At 34.1% G+C, this 20,151-nt stretch overlaps 1 protein-coding gene across 2 annotated transcripts in view; it reads left to right on the plus strand.

The window, feature by feature from the left end:
• The window catches only part of LOC114332241 (poly [ADP-ribose] polymerase), a 99,105-nt gene that overhangs the window by 30,940 nt on the left and 48,014 nt on the right, over positions 1-20,151 (plus strand). For both annotated transcript variants that reach the window (XM_028281998.2, XM_028281999.2), the window contains 2 exons: positions 8,585-8,883; positions 19,536-19,851. In XM_028281998.2, coding sequence (XP_028137799.2) covers positions 8,585-8,883; positions 19,536-19,851 — 615 coding nt within the window. The remainder of the gene's footprint in view (positions 1-8,584; positions 8,884-19,535; positions 19,852-20,151) is intronic.

The following is a 20,151-nucleotide window of genomic DNA, read 5'->3' on the forward strand; positions in this document are numbered from 1 at the left end:
GTAAATAGTATATTGAACAAGTGAGAAAAAAGACATATTTCTCACGACCGCAGAAGTTTGCAAATCAAGCGAGGGAGAAATATGTCATTTTCTCACGTATTTTACACTGTACTTTTTCTATGGATGCGTTGTTGTCAAAAGTTCAAACTTCAAAATTAAATAATTTAGGTGCTTTTAGGTATATTATATGCATAAATTGAAATGAAATACATATCCTACATATATGTAGGTATTTAATATTGTTACTATTTATATACATTATTTCTTTAAAACTAGCTGACCTGGCGAACTTCGTACCGCCTTAGAACTAAAAAAATTTTAAGCACTTATGGGAGTGCCGACAGAAGTGAAAACTTCTTATAGTACATAAATTACGAGCTCAATGGTTTTTCCCCATCCAAAAAGAAGTGCTATACCTATATTATATACGCGTTGCGTACATTCTATGCTATTTATGTATACATACACATAATATATATACGTATGAAATTTAGTTCGGCAAAGTGATGACGGTCGCAAACTTAATACTTTTTCCCCATCTAAAAAGTTCACAACGTCCGTAAAGAAGTTTTCACTTCCAAAATTTATTTCGTCGAAGCAATGACGGTCGCCAGTTTAATACTTTTTCCCCATCTAAAAAGTGCACAACGTCCTTAAAGAGGTTTTCACTTCAAAAAATTATTTCGTCGAAGCAATGACGGTCACGATAAGGGTCGCTTATTCAATAACTCTTCCCCATTAAAAAAGTGCACAACGTCCCTAAAGAAGTTTTCATTTCAAAAATTTATTTCGTCGAAGCGATGACAGTCGCTAATTCAACACTTTTTCCCGATCTAAAAAGGGCACAACGTCCCCTAAAGAAGTTTTCACTTCAAAAATTTATTTCGTTGAAGCAATGACGGTCGCTAATTTAATACTTTTTTTCCATCGAAAAAGTGCAAAACGTCTCGAAAGAAGTTTTCACTTCAAAAATTATGTCGTCGAAGCCATGACGGTCACTAAGTCAATACTTTTTCCCCATCTAAAAAGGGCACAACGTCCCTAAAGAAGATTTCACTTTAAAAATTTATTTTCGTCGAAGCGATGACGGTCGCGATGACGGTCGCTAATTCAATACTTTTTTTCCATATAAAAAGGGCACAACGCCCCTAAAGAAGTTTTCACTTCAAAAATTTATTTCGTCGAAGCAACGATGGTCGACATGGCGGTCGCTAATTCAATACCTTTTCTCCATCTAAAAAGGGCAAAACATTTCTACAGAAGTTTTCTCTTTAAAAATTTATTTCACCAAAGCGATTACGGTCTAATTCAACTTTTTTCCCATCTAAAAAGTGCACAACGTCCCTAAAGAAGTTTTCACTTCCAAAATTTATTTCGTCGAAGCGACGACGGTCGTAATGATGGTCGTTAATTCAATACTTTATCCCCATCTAAAAAGTGCACAACGTCCTTAAAGAAGTCTTCACTTCTTATTTCGTCGAAACAATGACGATCGCTAATTCAATACTTTTTCTTCATCTAAAAAGTGCACAACGTCCCTAAAGACGTTTTCACTTCAATAATATTACTATTGTTATACGTACATTATAATAATATACGTACAAAATTTATTTCGTCGAAGCGGTGACGGTCACGATGACGGTCGCGTAATCAATCCTTTTTCCCCATCCCCAAATGGATTTTACATTTATTTTAAAATTAAATGCTTCTACACAATTTATATATACATACACATAATAAATATACGTACAAAATTTATTTCGCCGAAGAGATGACGGTTGCGAAATAAATCCTTTAAATTTAAATACTTCTACACAATTTATATATACGTACACATAATAAATATACATACAAAATTTATTTCGCCGAAGAGATGACGGTCGCGAAATAAATCCTTTTTCCCCATCCTAAAATAGGTTTTACATTTATTTCAAATTTATATACATACTTCTATACAATTTATATATATGTACATACACATAATATACCTATACTTATATGTACAAAATTTATTTGGGCGAAGCGATGACGGTCGCGATGATGGTCGCGAAATCGATCCTTTTTTCCCATCCTAAAATAGGTTTTACATTTCTTTTAACTTTAAATACCTCTACACAATTTATATAGACATATACAGAAAATATAGCATAAGCTATGACGGTCGCGAATTCAATACTTTTTCCCCTATCCAAAAATCGCACAACGTCCCTAAAGAAGTTGGTCGGTTGGTAAAGATGACGCTCGCGATGACGGTCGCGAATTCAATGCTTTTTCCCCTATCCAAAAATCGCACAACGTCCCTAAAAAAGTTTTTACTTCAATAACGTTTAAAAAGTTAAATAACTAAAAATTAGCAGAAAACCAAAAAAGTACTTAAAAATATTGTGTATACTTTTTTCTGATAAACAATATATTTTTTATGGTGGTGCATGCGTAAATAATGACCACTTAGATTGGTCGTACCAACTTATGGGGAATTCTCACGACGAGGTCGAGGCGCGTGTTAAAGCGAGCTTCAAGTGGGTCCTAATTTAAACGTCGGCAAAGAGAGATATAATATATATAATAGTGGAAAAGAAAGAGAACGCAGATACCCTACAAGACGGTAAAATTAGTAATATTTACTTTGTGATAAAATGTCCCGAATATGTCCCGAAGAATACAGGCAACCAAAAAGTTGACTGCCCTCAGTGGTGGAGATAAAAATATTAGTTGTTTTTTTTAATTCTCACAATGATAAAAATTAGAACAAAACGTAGTTTGACCATAAAATTACCACGCCACTGATCGTACCCTCGGCTGAAGAGACATCCACACTATCCACAGGCTAATAAATTTTAGCATTTGGTGTTATTTTAAGGGTCATAAATACCAAATTTTGACAGAAATTTCTCTATCTCTCGTAGCGTTTAATTTTTTTCACGTTGGGTTGACTCCCGTCTTCAGTTTTTATCTTTTTCTGTTACATTTTTCTATTTCACTCAGAATGTCGCAATACGCTCTGTCAGTTTTCCTCTTTAGAAACCTTCCCGGATGCATGCACAACAACTTTGCTTAAGGTAATCACGTGATCAAATTCATACAGTGGCGGATCCAGAAATTTTTTTGGGGGTATTGTATCTTGAGGATGATTTACTTACTTTTTTCTGATGCAAGGTCACTAAGCCTTACCATCTCTAGGATAAGTGAGTTTTCAATTATTTTTTGGATGGGCCTAATTTTTTTTTGTTTGACAGCACTCGGTTTTTCTTTTTTTTAGGATTATTGAATTGATATTTATTTTCGTTGGGGGGCGGTCCTCATGACCCCGTGACCCCCTGGATCCGCCACTGAATTCATAGTTTACGATTCTATAAGCTACATATAGACAAACATTCAGTTTTATTTTTATAGAAGAGATAAAATACATATTTACATAGATATACTGCTTTTAAAAAATGGGGGTGGTGATAGAAAAGGGAAAATATAGGGTTGTATGTATCTTTTGGTTCCACATCATCTTTTCAATTAGGCTGGTTGTACCAACTCAGAACAACAACTTTGCTTAAAATCATCACATGATCAAATATAAAAAACATGCAAAAAAACAAATAGTCTGGCTAATTGGCTAAGCCAAAGCCATTATAAAAAAATGATTAAATATATAGATTAGACTCTATAAGGTACATACTGTTATGCTCTACCTTTTCTATTTATTTAGATTAATTAGCAAATTCTTAATTTGATTGATTATCCAATTACTTTATTTATTGCCTATGTAAAGACATAACTAAATTCCAATTAAATTTTCCAATCAATTTTATTATCAGGGCTAATTTTGTATTTGATACAATACCTGTAATCTGTGGATTCTAGAATTTATAGTTGCTTACTTCTTCCAGGGTAGACACAGGGAAATTGACAACACTCAAATTCATATAAATGTAATCTATTGTTTTTATCAAATGCCGTGTACATATGATTCAAAATTATTAAAATTTAACTTTGTTGCAACAATTCCTAGCTTAATAAATTAAAACTCTAACTCTGATATCTCTTTGTTTTGACAAAATTATTTATTTAATTAATTTCTTATTTACTCATACTAAATTGAATGAATTTTACTTTTCTTCTTTTGAATTGGTTTCTCAAATTTGAAATGACTAACTGCGTTACAAAAAAATTGTTCAATAAACAAGCAAACAAATATGGTCTTGATATAAATAACTTTTCTCCATTCAGACAAATGATTTGACTAACCTTTTATTCTTCACTCCCTCATTTTCTGGATTGCGCTGTTCTTGATTCTCTCGACACGTACTCTCTGGTTGTTGCGAAAAAGTCCCCCTCGTCAAAACTGCTTCAAAGAAAAACACACAGGATTTGCTCGAATAACTTGTGCACAAACGGATAATAATCAGCTACTCGTTCTAGACAAACAAAGGAATCTCCCTCGGACCAGGAAAATTACCTCCTCAACCGGTCGACGATTCGGTTTCAACTTGACTCTGCTCACAAAGGCTGATCACACCAACTCTACACTGATTCTACACTTTTGAAAAACTCGGCTGCCTTCTCTCGATGTTCATTACACACTGACTTTATTTTTCTCCCAAATCCATACTCTCACATCCATTATCCCTTCTCCCGATATTTTTCGTCCACTCAATAACAACCTCTCTCAAACCATTTATTTCTTAAGAAACCCAATATTCTTCCACATAACTTTTTCCAATTTGTCAAATTTCAAGGAAAATCATAATTAGTTATTTTCTACTCTCTACTTTTACAACTAAAAATATTCCAGTTTGTATACCACATTAAAATACCTTCCCGGAAGGATCTGAAAAACGTTATTGTCCCGTCAACGCTCTCTCCATTTTCTAATCACCGAAATGTTTTGTTAATGTCCCGTCCATTTCGTCGAATAATTATCACTAATCGTTTTAATTTTTCCGAAACACTTGTTTACTAGTAAAATTAAATCCTAAACAAATTTGGCCATATACAGGGTGATGAAAAACTATCATTTCATGGTCGTTGATATAAATTTAATTTTTTTGAATTTCCTTAAAAAACAATTCCACAACAATACATACAGACAAACACTCATTTTTATTTATAAAGAATTATATTTTAAATATAACATAAAAATAATATAATAGTTATTTATGATAAAGGTGTTAAAAGTACACGTTTAAGGCACGCATGTGAAAGTTCACATGAGTGCCTTAAAAATGTATTTTTTAATACGCATATCATACAATATTTTTTCTACAAACGTAATTACAGGACAATATCTACAAAAGCTTTTACTTGAACTTGACTGACATTCCATTTTTATATTTTTTTGACATTACATCAAAATTGTCTATACGGTGAATACGAACTGCAGTGCCTTAAAAATCTTAAAGCACTAGTGCCTTAAAGTAGCATTTTTAACGGTCGTATGGAGTGCTAAAAATTGTATTTTTAACACGGTTGTAGAAAAATAAATTTAAAATATACACATATAATTGTTGGTAATGTGAAGCCTGAGTGACTTGATACACTTAATTAAATAAAGAACACTGAATTTATATCCTATATTAAAACTAATTTACAAAACAATAAACACATTAATTAATTTATTAGAAAATAGTACATTATTTTTATACGGTACAAAATAACCACGGCTTTATTAAAGATTAATGCTTTATTAAAGAATGCCGGAGCACAGGTGGCCGAAAATATTACTGGACTGGGACCCGCGGGGAGGAAGACGGAGAGGAAGACCTGCTGTGAGATGGAAAACTCACATATAAAATGCTATGATAGATAAAGAGCTCAGAGAAGTTGACTGGAAGAATAGAGTAATATGGAAGACGAAAACGGCAAACTCATAATACTCTGGGCTAATTAGCAAAATACAACGAAAAGTTATTTACCAGCAATTTTATTGCTGGAATCGAATCTTATTATTGTATGTATTAATAATATAGATATGCAATGTCCGCAGATAGTGTGCTACTTTTTTTATAAACAAAATGGCGCCCGAAAATAGTGTTTTTTTCAATTTTTGCTCTATAACTCCAAAGATTTTAACTTTAGACCAAAAACACTCAAATAAAAATTCACCGCAATTAAATTCTGCATAGAGACGTGTTTTTTCTGATTTACTTCGATGAAAACTTTCCCCGGAAAAAGCGGGTTTTTCCAACAAAATCTTTAATTTTCAACTAAACTTTTAGATAAGTAGTTGTTAATCAATAATTAAATAACTTGGTAACGTAAAAGACCTTTCCGTATATATTATAATTCCAGAAGTCTATGGAAATTGAATGAACAGTTTAACAACAATTAAAATGTTAATTAAAAATTTACGGTCGCTATAATAACGACAATAATACTGATGCATAAGAATAACTATGATTTTTTCATAAAAAGACTTTGCATATCTATATTATTAATATATACAATCATAAGATTCGATTCCAGCAATAAAATTGCTGGTAAATAACTTTTCCCAAAAATGGCCTATTCTCCGATAATCAGCCCAGACTATAATGGGAAAAAGCCAAGAAGAAGAAAGTAATTCAGCGAACTAGTACGGCTTAATATAAATAATAAATTGGATAAAATACTTTGTTCTTGGAAAATATTCATTTTTATTAAAATTATAATTATTCGTAACAAACAAACAATAATATTGAGTTATATTCGCAGTCGGACGGACAGACAGCCTAGGTCAAATTTCTCACCTTTAGTATCATCCTTGGATTATAAGCTGTGATTTGACACCTCATTTGTCATTCTACCTGATATAATGACGCAGGAGTTGAGTTCATGGACAGGCAGATAGACGGATGGACGGACGGACAGACGGACGTGGATAATTCAACGTTTTCACATTTTTCCAAAATTGGTGAAAATAATATTAGTTTTCTGAGGACTTTCGGAGGTTTTCTGAAGACTAAAATACGATGCACTTATTTTTGACCACGAACTCATAAGCAACACGCAAATATGTATAAAGAAAATTATTTTCTCTTCTTTCAATAATAAATATTTTCGTTCACTTAGCCGTGACTTAAACAGTCACTTTTAAGAGCACTTAACGTAACCCAAACACCTGAATCCAATAACTTCAGACGGCTGCAGTTTCAAAATAATAGTTTTTCAGACATACATCCAGGCAACCAAACGTTTTTATAACGTAGATAACACGTCATAAAAATGACCAATTGACGTGTTTCTATGACGTAGTACTGACGTTGAAAATCACCTGTATTTGTCTCATTGATTTGACGTCATAATTGTGACGATTTTAAAACGTCATCGTACCTACGTTTTTTTCACGTCGAGATTGTGACGATTTTCAAACGTCAAAAATATGACGACTTGTATACGTCGGTAAAATCACGTCTTTAATACTTTTAAAAAGTGACCTCTTTCAGAAGTTTCAAAATATTAAAAAAAATAGGTAACATGAAACCTATAGGCCTACGTCCAATGTGTCAAAGATAGGACTACCACTTGTTTAAGATCGCTTGTGCATTAGAAGCAATCTAACATTGATTCTGCATGATTATACCAGCCCTCGCATTATAGAATGTTTACTATTTATATATACCTACTTACTGTGCCAAAACTGAAACAACATAATATAAACTAATAAATAATTTATTAACAAATTATCCAGCATACTGCTGAAGCAATGTTAGGCCCGGTCTTTTCACCTCCGGATAACTAGTTATCGGGAAGTTTATCTGGCAGAATTGCATGTAATCTGTCAGATAAACTTTCCGATAACTTCCTAGTTTTTCGGAGGTGAAAAGACCGGGCCTTAGAAGGCTAAAAATTAATTTAAATAAACTCGATAACACATAATTAGTTCATTAACAGAAAATAATTATCAAAAACAAATAAACATTACCTCATATAGTTGTCAAGAAGAATTACTGCACTAACTCACTGAGCAAAAACGAATAAAAATCTCTTAATTAACACGTTTTTTCAATTACGTATTTTTTATGGGAAATAAGCCACAATTTTACTAAAAAATGAATTTATTAACGTTTTTATTTTTTTATTTATTATTATTTTTTTTATTATTTTTTTAATTTATTATTTATTATTAATTATTTCCCATAAAAAATACGTAATTATAAAAATGCCACAAGGAAATAGCTTCAGAACAACACGTTTTTTCAACTAAAGATCTAAATGAAAAGTCTTTATTTTATAATAATATCACACAAGACACAAACCACGTAAACAATAAATGAGTCTCTTATGAACATTTAACCAAAGTATAACGTTATAAACGAAATTGTTTGGAGTCAATACAAACAAACTTTAAGCTCCTCCCAATTTTGTGACCTCAGACTTAGGCTGTCTGAAATGAAAACGTTTTTTAAACGTATTTTAACGTCATTAATCTTGAGTATTTAAAATCACCTACAAAAGACGTCTATATGACGTACTGTTTAAACACGTGTATATATGCAACCAAAAATGACGTTTCCTCGACGTTATATGACGTCACTTGGTTGCCTGGGATAGGTCCCATGGAGTTTTTAATCTATGCACTGAGAACAAATAGCTCATTAGTATTAATTTGCAGACATTGGACCACTTGATGGACATCATGGCGTTCGGAGCTCTCGTTCCATGTGACACGTGCAAAGGCCAGTTCGTGTATTCCAGCACAGGTTATGTATGCAAAAGCGATCTTACAGACTGGGCAAAATGCAACAAGCAAGTGATGGAGCCTAGAAGGAAGCCATTTATGATACCTGACTATTTGAACTTGGAACACTATTCGTTCTTGAAAGATTACAAATGTAAGCCGACGAATAGAATTATCAAAGTAAAAGTTTCTACTAATGGCGATAAAAAAGAGGAAGACAATGAATATGCTGAGTAAGTAGGACAATATAATTTTACATTTAATTATACTTTTAAGTGAATTTTATTGGGTTAGCGGTCTGGGATTAATAAAATACTATAATGCTCTACTGCTCACTTATGCTCTACTTATGTTGCTCTACTTATGTTGTATTTATATGATCTGTAAGTTTCATCGGTTCGAAAGTGCTTAAAACGTGTTTTTTTTTTGTTGAAAAATGAACATATTCACTCGCAAATAACTCGAAAAGTATTGACTTAGTGAAAAAACTCTATGTATAGGTAGAACAAAAGTTGCTTAGAATTAATCGGTTTATCCACTTCCGGACTTATTTTAAAGGTATCCTTTTTCACCCACGAAAAGGTGTGAAACCCCCAGTAGTCTAGTAAAATAAAATTAAACTACATGTAAATCAAAATGTAAATCCGTACAGGTTGAAACAAATTTTATATCAAAGTTTAGGTGGGTACAAAAGATATTTTCAAGAAAGTATCCAAATCATACAAGGGGATCATTGTTTAAATAATTAAAAAGGGGTCATTTTTGCAAAAAAGTTACTTTTTTAACTGCTGAGGTAATTCAATTACCAATGAAGGTCTATGGGATTTTTTTCTGCAAAGTTGAAGGGTAAATCTTTCACATAAGACTTACTAAATTAAATTTCACCCCCTATTTATTTAAATAATTGTATACAAAACTTTAAAAACAAATTTGCAAAAAATTATTTTTAGCGTTTTAAATAAGCACTATAAAATATCTTATTTTACACACTAAGTTGCGCTATGTTATCAGTATTAAGCAAAAAAAAATTGGTCCAAAAATATTTAATATTTTTTGAGATATTGAATTTGTTTTTAAATGTTACTCTATTTTCTATTGCAAAAACGCGGTTGTTGCCAAAGAAATATTTACCTGTATTAAATCTTATTATCTTTATTTTTATGTATATTTTTGACAAATGTATTGATAAATTCAAATTTCAATTAAACTTCCCCCTAAAATGGCATTTAAAAATTATTCAAATTTGTTTATAAATTGTTTTTTTAATAACGTCGCGGGGATTAAATATTTTGAAATGCCGTTTCGATAATTGGGTCCCTGGGAATTTTTCACTAATTAACAAATTTTTTTGTCTTTTTTTCCTCTTCTTTTTTTTTCTTGGAGTTATATTATTACGGGCCCTTTTAGGGTTAAGTTTCATTAAGAATGTCGAATCTCTAAGTCGTAGATTCTAGACATAAAAATATTAAGACTGGTCTAAAATCACTTAAATAAAATGTGGCTACTTACTGAGTTACAGGGTGTTTTATTTAAAAATTTAAAAATTATTTTTACCAATTACTTTCAAACTATTTGACGTATCCTTATCATACTTGGCAGAAAGTGTATGTACTATACAGTCTACTAAATTGTGATAAATAAAAGTTTCTAGCTACTACCAGAGGCGTACGACAGGGGATAGTTAATGGTTGACCCTTCCCAAATTCTACGCCACTGAGGAAATTACTATTTTAGCGAAATATTTCGATTCTCCAATACTTTCTATGTAAATAATATACTCTCTACTGGTAACAATTAAGTCATTAGTTTTCGAGATATTGGACGTTAAAAATGAAACGGCATAGTTATTTTGATTCATTAATTCATTCATTTTGAACTTCCAATATCTCTCAAACTGATGGCTTTATCAATACCAATAGTTATTTACATACAAAGTATTGGAGAATCGAAAAATTTCGCTAAAATAGTAATTCAGTCAGTGGCGTAGAATTTGGGAAGGGTCAATCATTCACTATCCCCTGTCGTACGCCTCTGGCACCAGCTAGAAACGTTTATTAATCACAATTTAGTAGGGTGTATAATAGCCACACTTTCTGCCAAGTATGATAAGGATACGTCAAATAGTTTTAAAGTACTTGGTAACAATAATTTTTAAATTTTTAAATAAAACACCCTGTAACTCAGTAAGTAGCCACATTTTATTTAAGAGATTTTAGTTAAATCTTAATATTTTTAGGTCTAGAATCTACAACTCAGAGATTCGATATTCTTAATAAAATTTAACCCTAAAAGGGCCCGTAATAATGTAACTCCAAGAAAAAAAAGAAGAAGAAAAAACGACAAAAAAATTTTGTTAATTAGTAAAAAATTCCCAGGAACCCAATTATCGAAACGACATTTCAAAATACTTAATCCCCGCGACGTTATTAAAAAAACAAATTATAAACAAATTTGAATAATTTTCAAATGCCATTTTAGGGGGGAGTTTAATTGAAATTTGAATTTATCAATACATTTATCGAAAGCATACATGAAAATAAAAATAATGACATCTTAAACAGGTGAATATTTCTTTGGCAACAACCGCGTTTTTGCAATTTAAAATATAGTAACATTTAATAAACAAATTCAATATCTCAAAAAATATTAAATATTTTTGGACTATTTTTTTTTTATTAATACTGATAGCATAGTGCAACTTAGTCTGTAAAATAAGATATTTTATAGTGCTTATTTAAGACGCTAAAAATAATTTTTTGCAGATTTGTTTTTAAAGTTTTATATACAACTATTTAAATAAATAGGGGGTCAAATTTAATTTAGTAAGTCTTATGTGAAAGATTTACCCTTCAACTTTGCAGAAAAAAATCCCATAGACCTTAATTAATAAGTAAATTACCTCAGTAGTTAAAAAAAGTATATTTTTTGCAAAAATGACCCCTTTTTAATTTTTTAAACAATGATCCCCTTGTATGATTTGGATACTTTCTTGAAAATACCTTTTGTACCCACCTAAACTTTGATATAAAATTTGTTTTAACCTGTACGAATTTACATTTTGACTTTTTTTATTTTATTAGGCTACAGGGTAAAAGCACACATCGACACAATATTACTTATTTTGTTTGACATGTTAGCTACGTGTATGCCAAATTGCACGTCAATCCAAATGGTTTTTTAAAATCTAGAGCAAAAACCGTGAGTAAACGTACTATAAACCGTTATTTTTGCAATAATTTATTAAAAACAAAGTTGGATCGTGGTTTAGCTATCACGACTAGTGGCAATCGATTTATCGTATAAAAATATTATGAAAAAGACTACAAACATGCTGTAGATAGTGCATTATTTCGAGCTTTTCGGCAAATAAACAATTATTTTGTTATTAACAAAATAAGAACATATTTTGGGTAATCGCGACTAGTCGCCCAAGTAGCAATTTTTCGACTCATTGGTTGTCAGTACAAACAAATGCACTGTATATAACGTTGCCACAGTGGACTTTCAGTTGTTTCGGCCAACGACCCCTAAACCGACTGACATTACGATGTTACAACGTTAAGTAATATCTTTAGTTATATTGGCAACTAAGTTATTACTATTGTGACAACTACATATCACAGTTAAGTTTTTTCAACAATCGCAACTACTTAAAAACGTTATAATGCTAAACTAATTTACGCCCATGGGTTTTCTGGCCGACTAGGTAGTTGTCTCTCACGACCCCAGGGCCTTTACGTATAGTTCTATAGATGTGTGACACGTTTACGGCAACTTCAGGAGCAAAAAAAGAATTTACTTTATAACCTTACTTTTTTCTTATTATTTTATATTTTATTTTGCTGGAAATTTTCGATCTATTTAACAACCTGTTTATTTGTTTTTTATTAGCTGGTTTCTCCATTGTCCATTGTTTTATCAGTAGATTTGATAAGCTTAAATCTTTGTATCAGCTTTGCTAGACAGGGTTGCCAGGCCAGTTCTTACTCTTTCAGTACTATATCCGTTGCAAGATAATTTGGCTGAAACTCCGACAAAATATGTACTTTTTGTACATATTTTGTCTGAATTCCATCCGAATTATCTTGCAGCGGATAGTAGTTCTTTCAATTATCTTGCAGCGGGATCTTTCAAAAAATCAATAAAATCAGTAGATTCTTTTTAGGCCCTGTAAATACAGTAAAATCTGTGTTAACGGTTACCTGTCAAAATCGCCCGGTTTCATAATCAACTTAAAGTAAACATTAAGTAAAGTTCACTTTAAAGTTGACATTTACCCATATATGAATTGTGATAAAGGTAGGTACCAACTTACTTAAAATTTAAAATCCGCACTTTAACTGATTATGAAACCGAGCGTTACAATCATTTTGAAAATTCTCCAAACCAATTATATGAAGATTTCCTTATTTAGATCTGGTATTTACCAGTTTCATTTCTCTGTCCATCTATTATCATCATCTACGTTCTGAATCTTATTTTCGGTAATGACATTGGGAAATTGTAACAAAATGTCTGAAAATTAGTTTAAAAATGGGGTGAATACTATTAAAAAACAAATTTTATTTTAGTGATAACAAAATATTGAAATATACCAAACATCTAATAAAAAACATTGCCTACTAGAATTTTTTAAATAATATCAAAAATATACCAAAACAGTAGATATCTACTAAATGTGGCAACGCTGTTAAGGAGAATGATGCACTTCATTGCACTGGTCACATGACCTCTGTCACCCAATAAGAGGGTGCGTTCTAAAGTGGTTGGGATAGTCGGTCCAGGCCGTGTTTGGTCGGCGATTGGACTTCTGGGTTGTCTCATCCGTCTATGGTTGGTAATAAGGTATATTTTAAGTAATATTGGTAACGTTGTTTAATGCACCATTTTGGTTTTTTTGGAATGTAAAGAAAATAAAAACACAAAATATAAAAAATGCAGGCATTTTCTAATACCTTTAAAAGCACCATCAATACATTAAATTTATACAAAACATCTTTAACATAAATTCTGGCTTTTATATTAAAATTAGATTTTTTAAATTTGCATATTTTTTGTTAAAATGGTGATAAAAAATGAGCGCGTGTGTTTTTTAAAGGTGGAATATCCATATTTGACGGTAATCTGAGATGCGTTTATAAATTTCACATCAGGTAATTTTGTTTAAGTCCTTATTTATGTATTTATATAAATTTAAATACCTGATATGATGTCAAAATAGTTTACTTTATATATAGGTAAAAAAACATAACCAGTCCGACTCTTTGAGCAACCATTGCACGCAGGCACTTTTTATAGTCGCTTCAGTTGTCTTATGCAACGCTTAAGGTTGCCTAGGCAACGTCAAGACAACTCACAAATCGTCCACCAAATTAGTGCAGAATTGGGTCGTCTTCTAGGCAATAACAACGTTGTAACAAAACGTTGCCACGCGGTAGACAACGTTGTCGCGTCGACAAATTGCTACTTGGGCGCATTCGCTTCAGCGACCAAAAATACACCAGAGAAGACCTTAATACTATCAATTTATCTACAGGCCTTCTAATAATTCCTGAAAAATACCTAATTTTACCATAGTTTGTTAATAACAATTAAACGCACCACCTTTGGGCTTCCAGGCCACTTCCATTGGATTCAGCGACCCAAAAAACCTATAATACCACCATCAAATCACGGCGAGCTAGAATTTCCCACGGGACCCACTATGTTGCGACTAGACTATACGTGGTGGAATATTTTGGTGTTTGAATTCGCATTCAGGACGCTTTAAACTCCCCAGTACAGTCATTTTAACATCAGTCGGAACTTTTTTTTGTTTATTTGTTGACTAGTGTAATAAAAGAACGGAAAATACAATATTTTGGTCACATCGTAAGAAATCAAAAGTATGAACTGCTCCAACTTAAAATCGAAAGCAAAATCAATAGCAAAAACGGACCAGGAAGACACCAGGCGAACCTACGACAATACGCGAATATAACCTCCATAGAACTATTCAGTGCAGTTGCAAATAAGATTAAATGGGCAACTGTAATGGCCAACATCCTTGGATAAGGCACTGTAAAGTGTTTATTACTTTCCTCTCTTACTCTCTTCAAGTGATTCAGTTGCTGCGTTAATTATGTTTTTTTCCTAGTTTTTTTCTAACTTTCCTTGATGTTATTGTTTTCTAATATTCATTCTCAGCAATCTTCTCTGATATTCTCTTTCTGTATAAGTATTCCGTGGATTTCGCATTTAATCCTTCTATTCTGATTTTTGTTTGTGCGTAGGTGCCGCTTCCTTGATTGTGATTATTTCATGATGATACTGATTTTACATGTACTATTAGGCTATGGTCGCTACCTACATCTTCTGAGTTGAGTTACCTTACGTCCATTGCTTTTGATAGATGTATATATCTGTTGGTTATAGCATACCCAATCGTATCAAAGATCTTTGTTCACGGTTAATATTGAACATATGTATATTTGTGTTGATCTTCGTGGTCAAAAAAGTGTTGTATATTCTTAGTTCGTTATTCGTACAGAAGAAAATTCTCCATTTTCGTTTTTAAAATATCGTTATGTTTTTGCTTAATTCTAGTTGTGCTTGGTTGCCTATTCGAGTGCTAGAATTCCCCAGTATTACCATGTACCCTATGACTTTCATTCTATCTCTATATGCAAAATATAAAAAACACTCAACGTGTAGTAAATAATAGTTTTGCTGAAGTGTACTGTAACAAAATAATTATTGACCTACCCTCGTATACCAGCTCCCGTCTCCGCACAGACAGAACACTATCGATGTTTCGAGATACGCCGATGCAGCGCCGATGACGTGCAAGCGGTCGAGTCACATGGACATAGCTGGAGATATATAGATATTTCTGGAATATCTGTATCGCATATATAAATAGGACATATTTGTAAATAGAGTGGGTCTTAAGCTAAAGTTTGTAAAGTAAACTTGTATAAATAAATAATAAAGTCGTAAATAAATACACGAACCGCTAGTTTTATTGTAATTATAAGTAATTACAATAGTCACGTTACAGTTGATGTCGGTGTTCGGTTAACTTAGTGCGATATAAATAAGTGAATTACAGAGAGACTTTAAAAGACTTTTGAACTTTATTCGTCGGGAATAACCGGAGTGCGTTAATTGTTCGGTATTCGGAAAGACTTTAAAATACTTTTGGACTTTATTCGTCGGGAATAGTTAAAGTGCGTTGATTGTTCGGTATTCGGAAAGACTGTTAAAAGACATTTTGGAAAGTACGTGTGTGCCGACCAAAGATGTTGCTACAAGAACTTACAGTAAAACAGCTCCGTGAACAGCTCGAGGAACGGGATCTGGACAGCAGTGGGCTCAAGATAGTCCTACAAGCACGACTCGAGGATGTCCTCACGAAGAACGGAGAAGACCCAAAGACGTTCCACTTCCAGTCAGCAGAACAAGTAATCTTATCGAAATTAAAAACTGTTTCTGAAACGATCGATGAAACTTCTAGAAGAAGCGACGAGAAACTTGAAGAAGTTAGTAGAAGAAGCGACGAGAAACTTGAAGAAGTTAGTAGAAAAAGCGACGAGAAATTCGAAAATGTTGCTAAAAGATTCGATGAGACTTCTCAAATAATTAAAGAGGTCTGTAGGCAAAACAACGAAAAACTAGAAGAAGTTTGTAAACAGAACAATGAGAAATTTGAAGAAGTTTCTAGAACATTCGATAAGATGCAGAAAAGTGTAGAGACCGTAGAAGAAAAGATCAAACAGCTAGAGAGCAGGATAACCGATACAAAAGTACAACCATCAGTTAATGCAGCAACGTTAGATCCTTTAGTGAAAGATGAACTACCGAGAGACGAAACGTCGCATAATATGAGATTCAAATTACCACCATTTGATGGAAAGTCCTCTTGGTCCATATATCTTAGACAGTTTGAAGCTATTGCGACCGCCAATCATTGGACCGAACAAGAAAAGGCTGTTTCCTTGACTGCTGCTTTACGAGGTGATGCTGCAGATATATTAAGGTCAATTCCCAAGGGTCAAGAAAATTGTTACCAGACCTTGTTCACTCGTCTAGAAAAACGCTATGGAGATGCCCATCTACAACAAGTATACAAAGCACAACTGCGAAGTAGAAGTCAACGAGCAAGTGAGAATCTGCAAGAATTTGAAGCAGATGTGGCTCGTGTGGTGCGGTTGGCTTATCCGGAGGTGCCAGACAGCGTTTTAGAAGAAATTGCGGTAGATACCTTTGTCAATGGGCTGAAAGATAGTGAACTACAGAAAGCTTTACGACTAGCAAGACCGAAAGTTTTAGATGAAGCACTTGCTATTGCCTTGGAACACGAAGCAGCTAGCCAAGCTTCACGAAACAATCGAGTAATAACCGTGGAAAAAGGCGATAAGAGAAAAGATGAACGTTTGGTGGAAATGGTACGGAGGGTGATTCGTGACACGATGCCGAAGAGACGCATGAAGGGGGCTGGAAGAGTTGGTTCAAATACAGATGCTTCCTCGATACGGCCATGCAGTGAAAGTTGTAATCACCGGCTTAAAGTAGATGAACAGCTTTGCCCTGTGAGACGAACTACCGTCGTTAATGAGCAATGGCAGCCACAACAGTTACAAGAAGCCCAAGAAGACGATCCATGTATAAAAAGAGTATTGGATTGGATGCGTCGAGGTGAGAGACCTAGTTGGCAAAACATTAGTGCATGTAGTCCGGAAGTCAAGGCCTACTGGAGCCAATGGAATTGCCTGATACTAAAAGATGATCTTCTGTACAGAACCTTTGAGAACGATGATGGTACAGAATCTAAGCTTCAGTTGATTGTACCTAAAAGTAAAGTGTCAGAAGTATTGCGTCAGTTGCATGACGGTACATCAGGTGGACACTTTGGTATTACGAAGACTCTGCAAAAGGTTCGAGAACGGTTCTATTGGGTGAACTGTAAAGATGATGTAAGAAGATGGTGCCAGAAATGTGAACTGTGTGCATCCGGTAATGGTCCAGTTGGTAAAAAGAGAGCACCCATGAGACAGTACAATGTTGGAAGTCCTATGGAAAGAGTAGCAATCGACATTGCAGGTCCATTTCCAGAAACCGATGCTGGAAATAAATACATTCTGGTAGCCATGGACTATGCATTACCGAATCAAGAAGCTGCTACCGTTGCAGAGGTACTTGTTAAAGAATTCTTCAGCCGATTTGGTGTTCCCTTGGAGATCCACTCCGACCAAGGGCGAAACTTTGAGTCAGCTCTTTTCCAAAACGTTTGTAAATTGATTGGTGCCAATAAGACCAGAACAACACCCCTGCATCCTCAATCAGATGGAATGGTCGAGAGGATGAACCGAACGATGGGTAAACACTTGTCCAAAGTTGTATCTGAACATCAGCGAGATTGGGACCAACACATTCATTTATTCCTGATGGCCTACCGCTCGGCCGTGAATGAAACTACAGGTCAAACACCAACCTGCCTGATGTTGGGTCGTGAAGTTCGTTTGCCCTGCGACCTAGAGTTTGGCTGCAGACCTTCCGAGGAATATGTTGCAGGCGAAGAATACGTAGACCGCCTGAAGTTACGAATGAACAACATTCATGAACTTGCCCGACAACACATCCAGATAGCCAGTGACAGAATGAAAGATCAATATGATTCTCGCTGCAAGAATGAAAGCTTCGAAGTAGGTGATCTTGTCTGGCTTTATAATCCACAACGTCGTCGAGGCCTGTGTCCTAAACTGCAAAGACAATGGGAAGGTCCGTATGAAGTTAAGAAGAAAATAAATGACGTAATATACAGAATTAAGAAGTTACCAAACGGTAAACCAAAAGTTATTCACATAAATCGTCTTGCACCATATGCTGGCTCAAATGAAACAGAGGAAGCCCGAGTCCTCCAACAGGAGATGAAAGATGCACCACAGCCAAGTTTTAAGGAATTTATGTCAAATTACGCAGAAAGAAAGAGTGCTAGATTCGGCGTGACCACAGAAGTTCAGCAAGATCTGTTTGGTGTTCCAGAAAACGTCTCTCTAGCCCACTGTGTTGCCCAAGACCTCGAGATGACTAAAGGAATCTCGTCCGTATTCAATAGAAAGTTCGGCCGCCTGGACGAGTTAACGAATCAACAACCTAAAATTGGAAGAGTATTGCGATTGGAAGATGGTCCTCGATCTTTGCTGTATATAGTGACCAGGAAGTCTTATACGGACACGCCAAGCTACGAGAACATATGGCGTGCTCTAACTAATTTGAAGAAAATGGTCTGTAATTATGACATCAAAGATTTGGCTTTACCAAAAATTGGCCATGCAGTAGAAAATCTGGATTGGAAGATTGTGAGAAGCATGCTGGAAGTGATCTTCAGAGAAACTGGCGTACGGATTACTGTGTGTTGCATGAACCCGAAGATGTCATACCCTTCAAAGACAGTAGACTGTTACTTCTTTTCTAGGGGTGTATGCAGAGCTGGAGAATCCTGTAGATTCCGCCATCCTGGGCCATCTAGAGTTGCTGATCGGGACGCTCAGATCTTAAGAGGGGAGCAGTGTAACAAAATAATTATTGACCTACCCTCGTATACCAGCTCCCGTCTCCGCACAGACAGAACACTATCGATGTTTCGAGATACGCCGATGCAGCGCCGATGACGTGCAAGCGGTCGAGTCACATGGACATAGCTGGAGATATATAGATATTTCTGGAATATCTGTATCGCATATATAAATAGGACATATTTGTAAATAGAGTGGGTCTTAAGCTAAAGTTTGTAAAGTAAACTTGTATAAATAAATAATAAAGTCGTAAATAAATACACGAACCGCTAGTTTTATTGTAATTATAAGTAATTACAATAGTCACGCTACAGTACTTTATTTTCAAGGCCACGAGTTAAAAGAGATCTTCCACCTCTACACGAAATGAAATTTGTCATCCTTGGACATTCGGATAAAAGTAAAGAAGCCATAACGGAAGAAGTGACAGCTTTGGGAGGTAAAATCGTTACCAAAATAGACAAAACAGTTATGGCTCTCATTACGACGGAAAAGGAAGTGGAAAAATTGGGCAGTAGAATGCAAGAAGCGGAATCTGAAGGAATCCATGCTGTTTCGGAAGATTTCTTGAAAGTGGCCAAATACAATTCCGGAAAAATCCCAGATCTGATTATTAAGAAGAGCATTTGTAGTTGGGGAACTGATGTAAGTACTGTAATGAATTCTTTACTTTATTATACTTTTAACACTTTATTTTAATTGAAAACATTTAATTTATTAGGCTTCAGTTTTACACACTAAAACATAATATTAAAAACATATAATTGATATCTACAATTTCTTTTACATTTATAACATGCATTAAAGTCAAAATATCACTGAATTCGGTTCATAAAAGTCCCCTCTTTTATACTATTTGGGACCGGCTCTGGAACTTTCGATTGCGGTGACATCCTGTCTGCGGAACCTTATCGAACATCGAGAATACCCCGATCCTTCGAGAGA

This window comes from Diabrotica virgifera, chromosome 9 (assembly GCF_917563875.1).
Source record: "Diabrotica virgifera virgifera chromosome 9, PGI_DIABVI_V3a".
Classification (NCBI taxonomy): Eukaryota; Metazoa; Arthropoda; class Insecta; order Coleoptera; family Chrysomelidae; genus Diabrotica; species Diabrotica virgifera.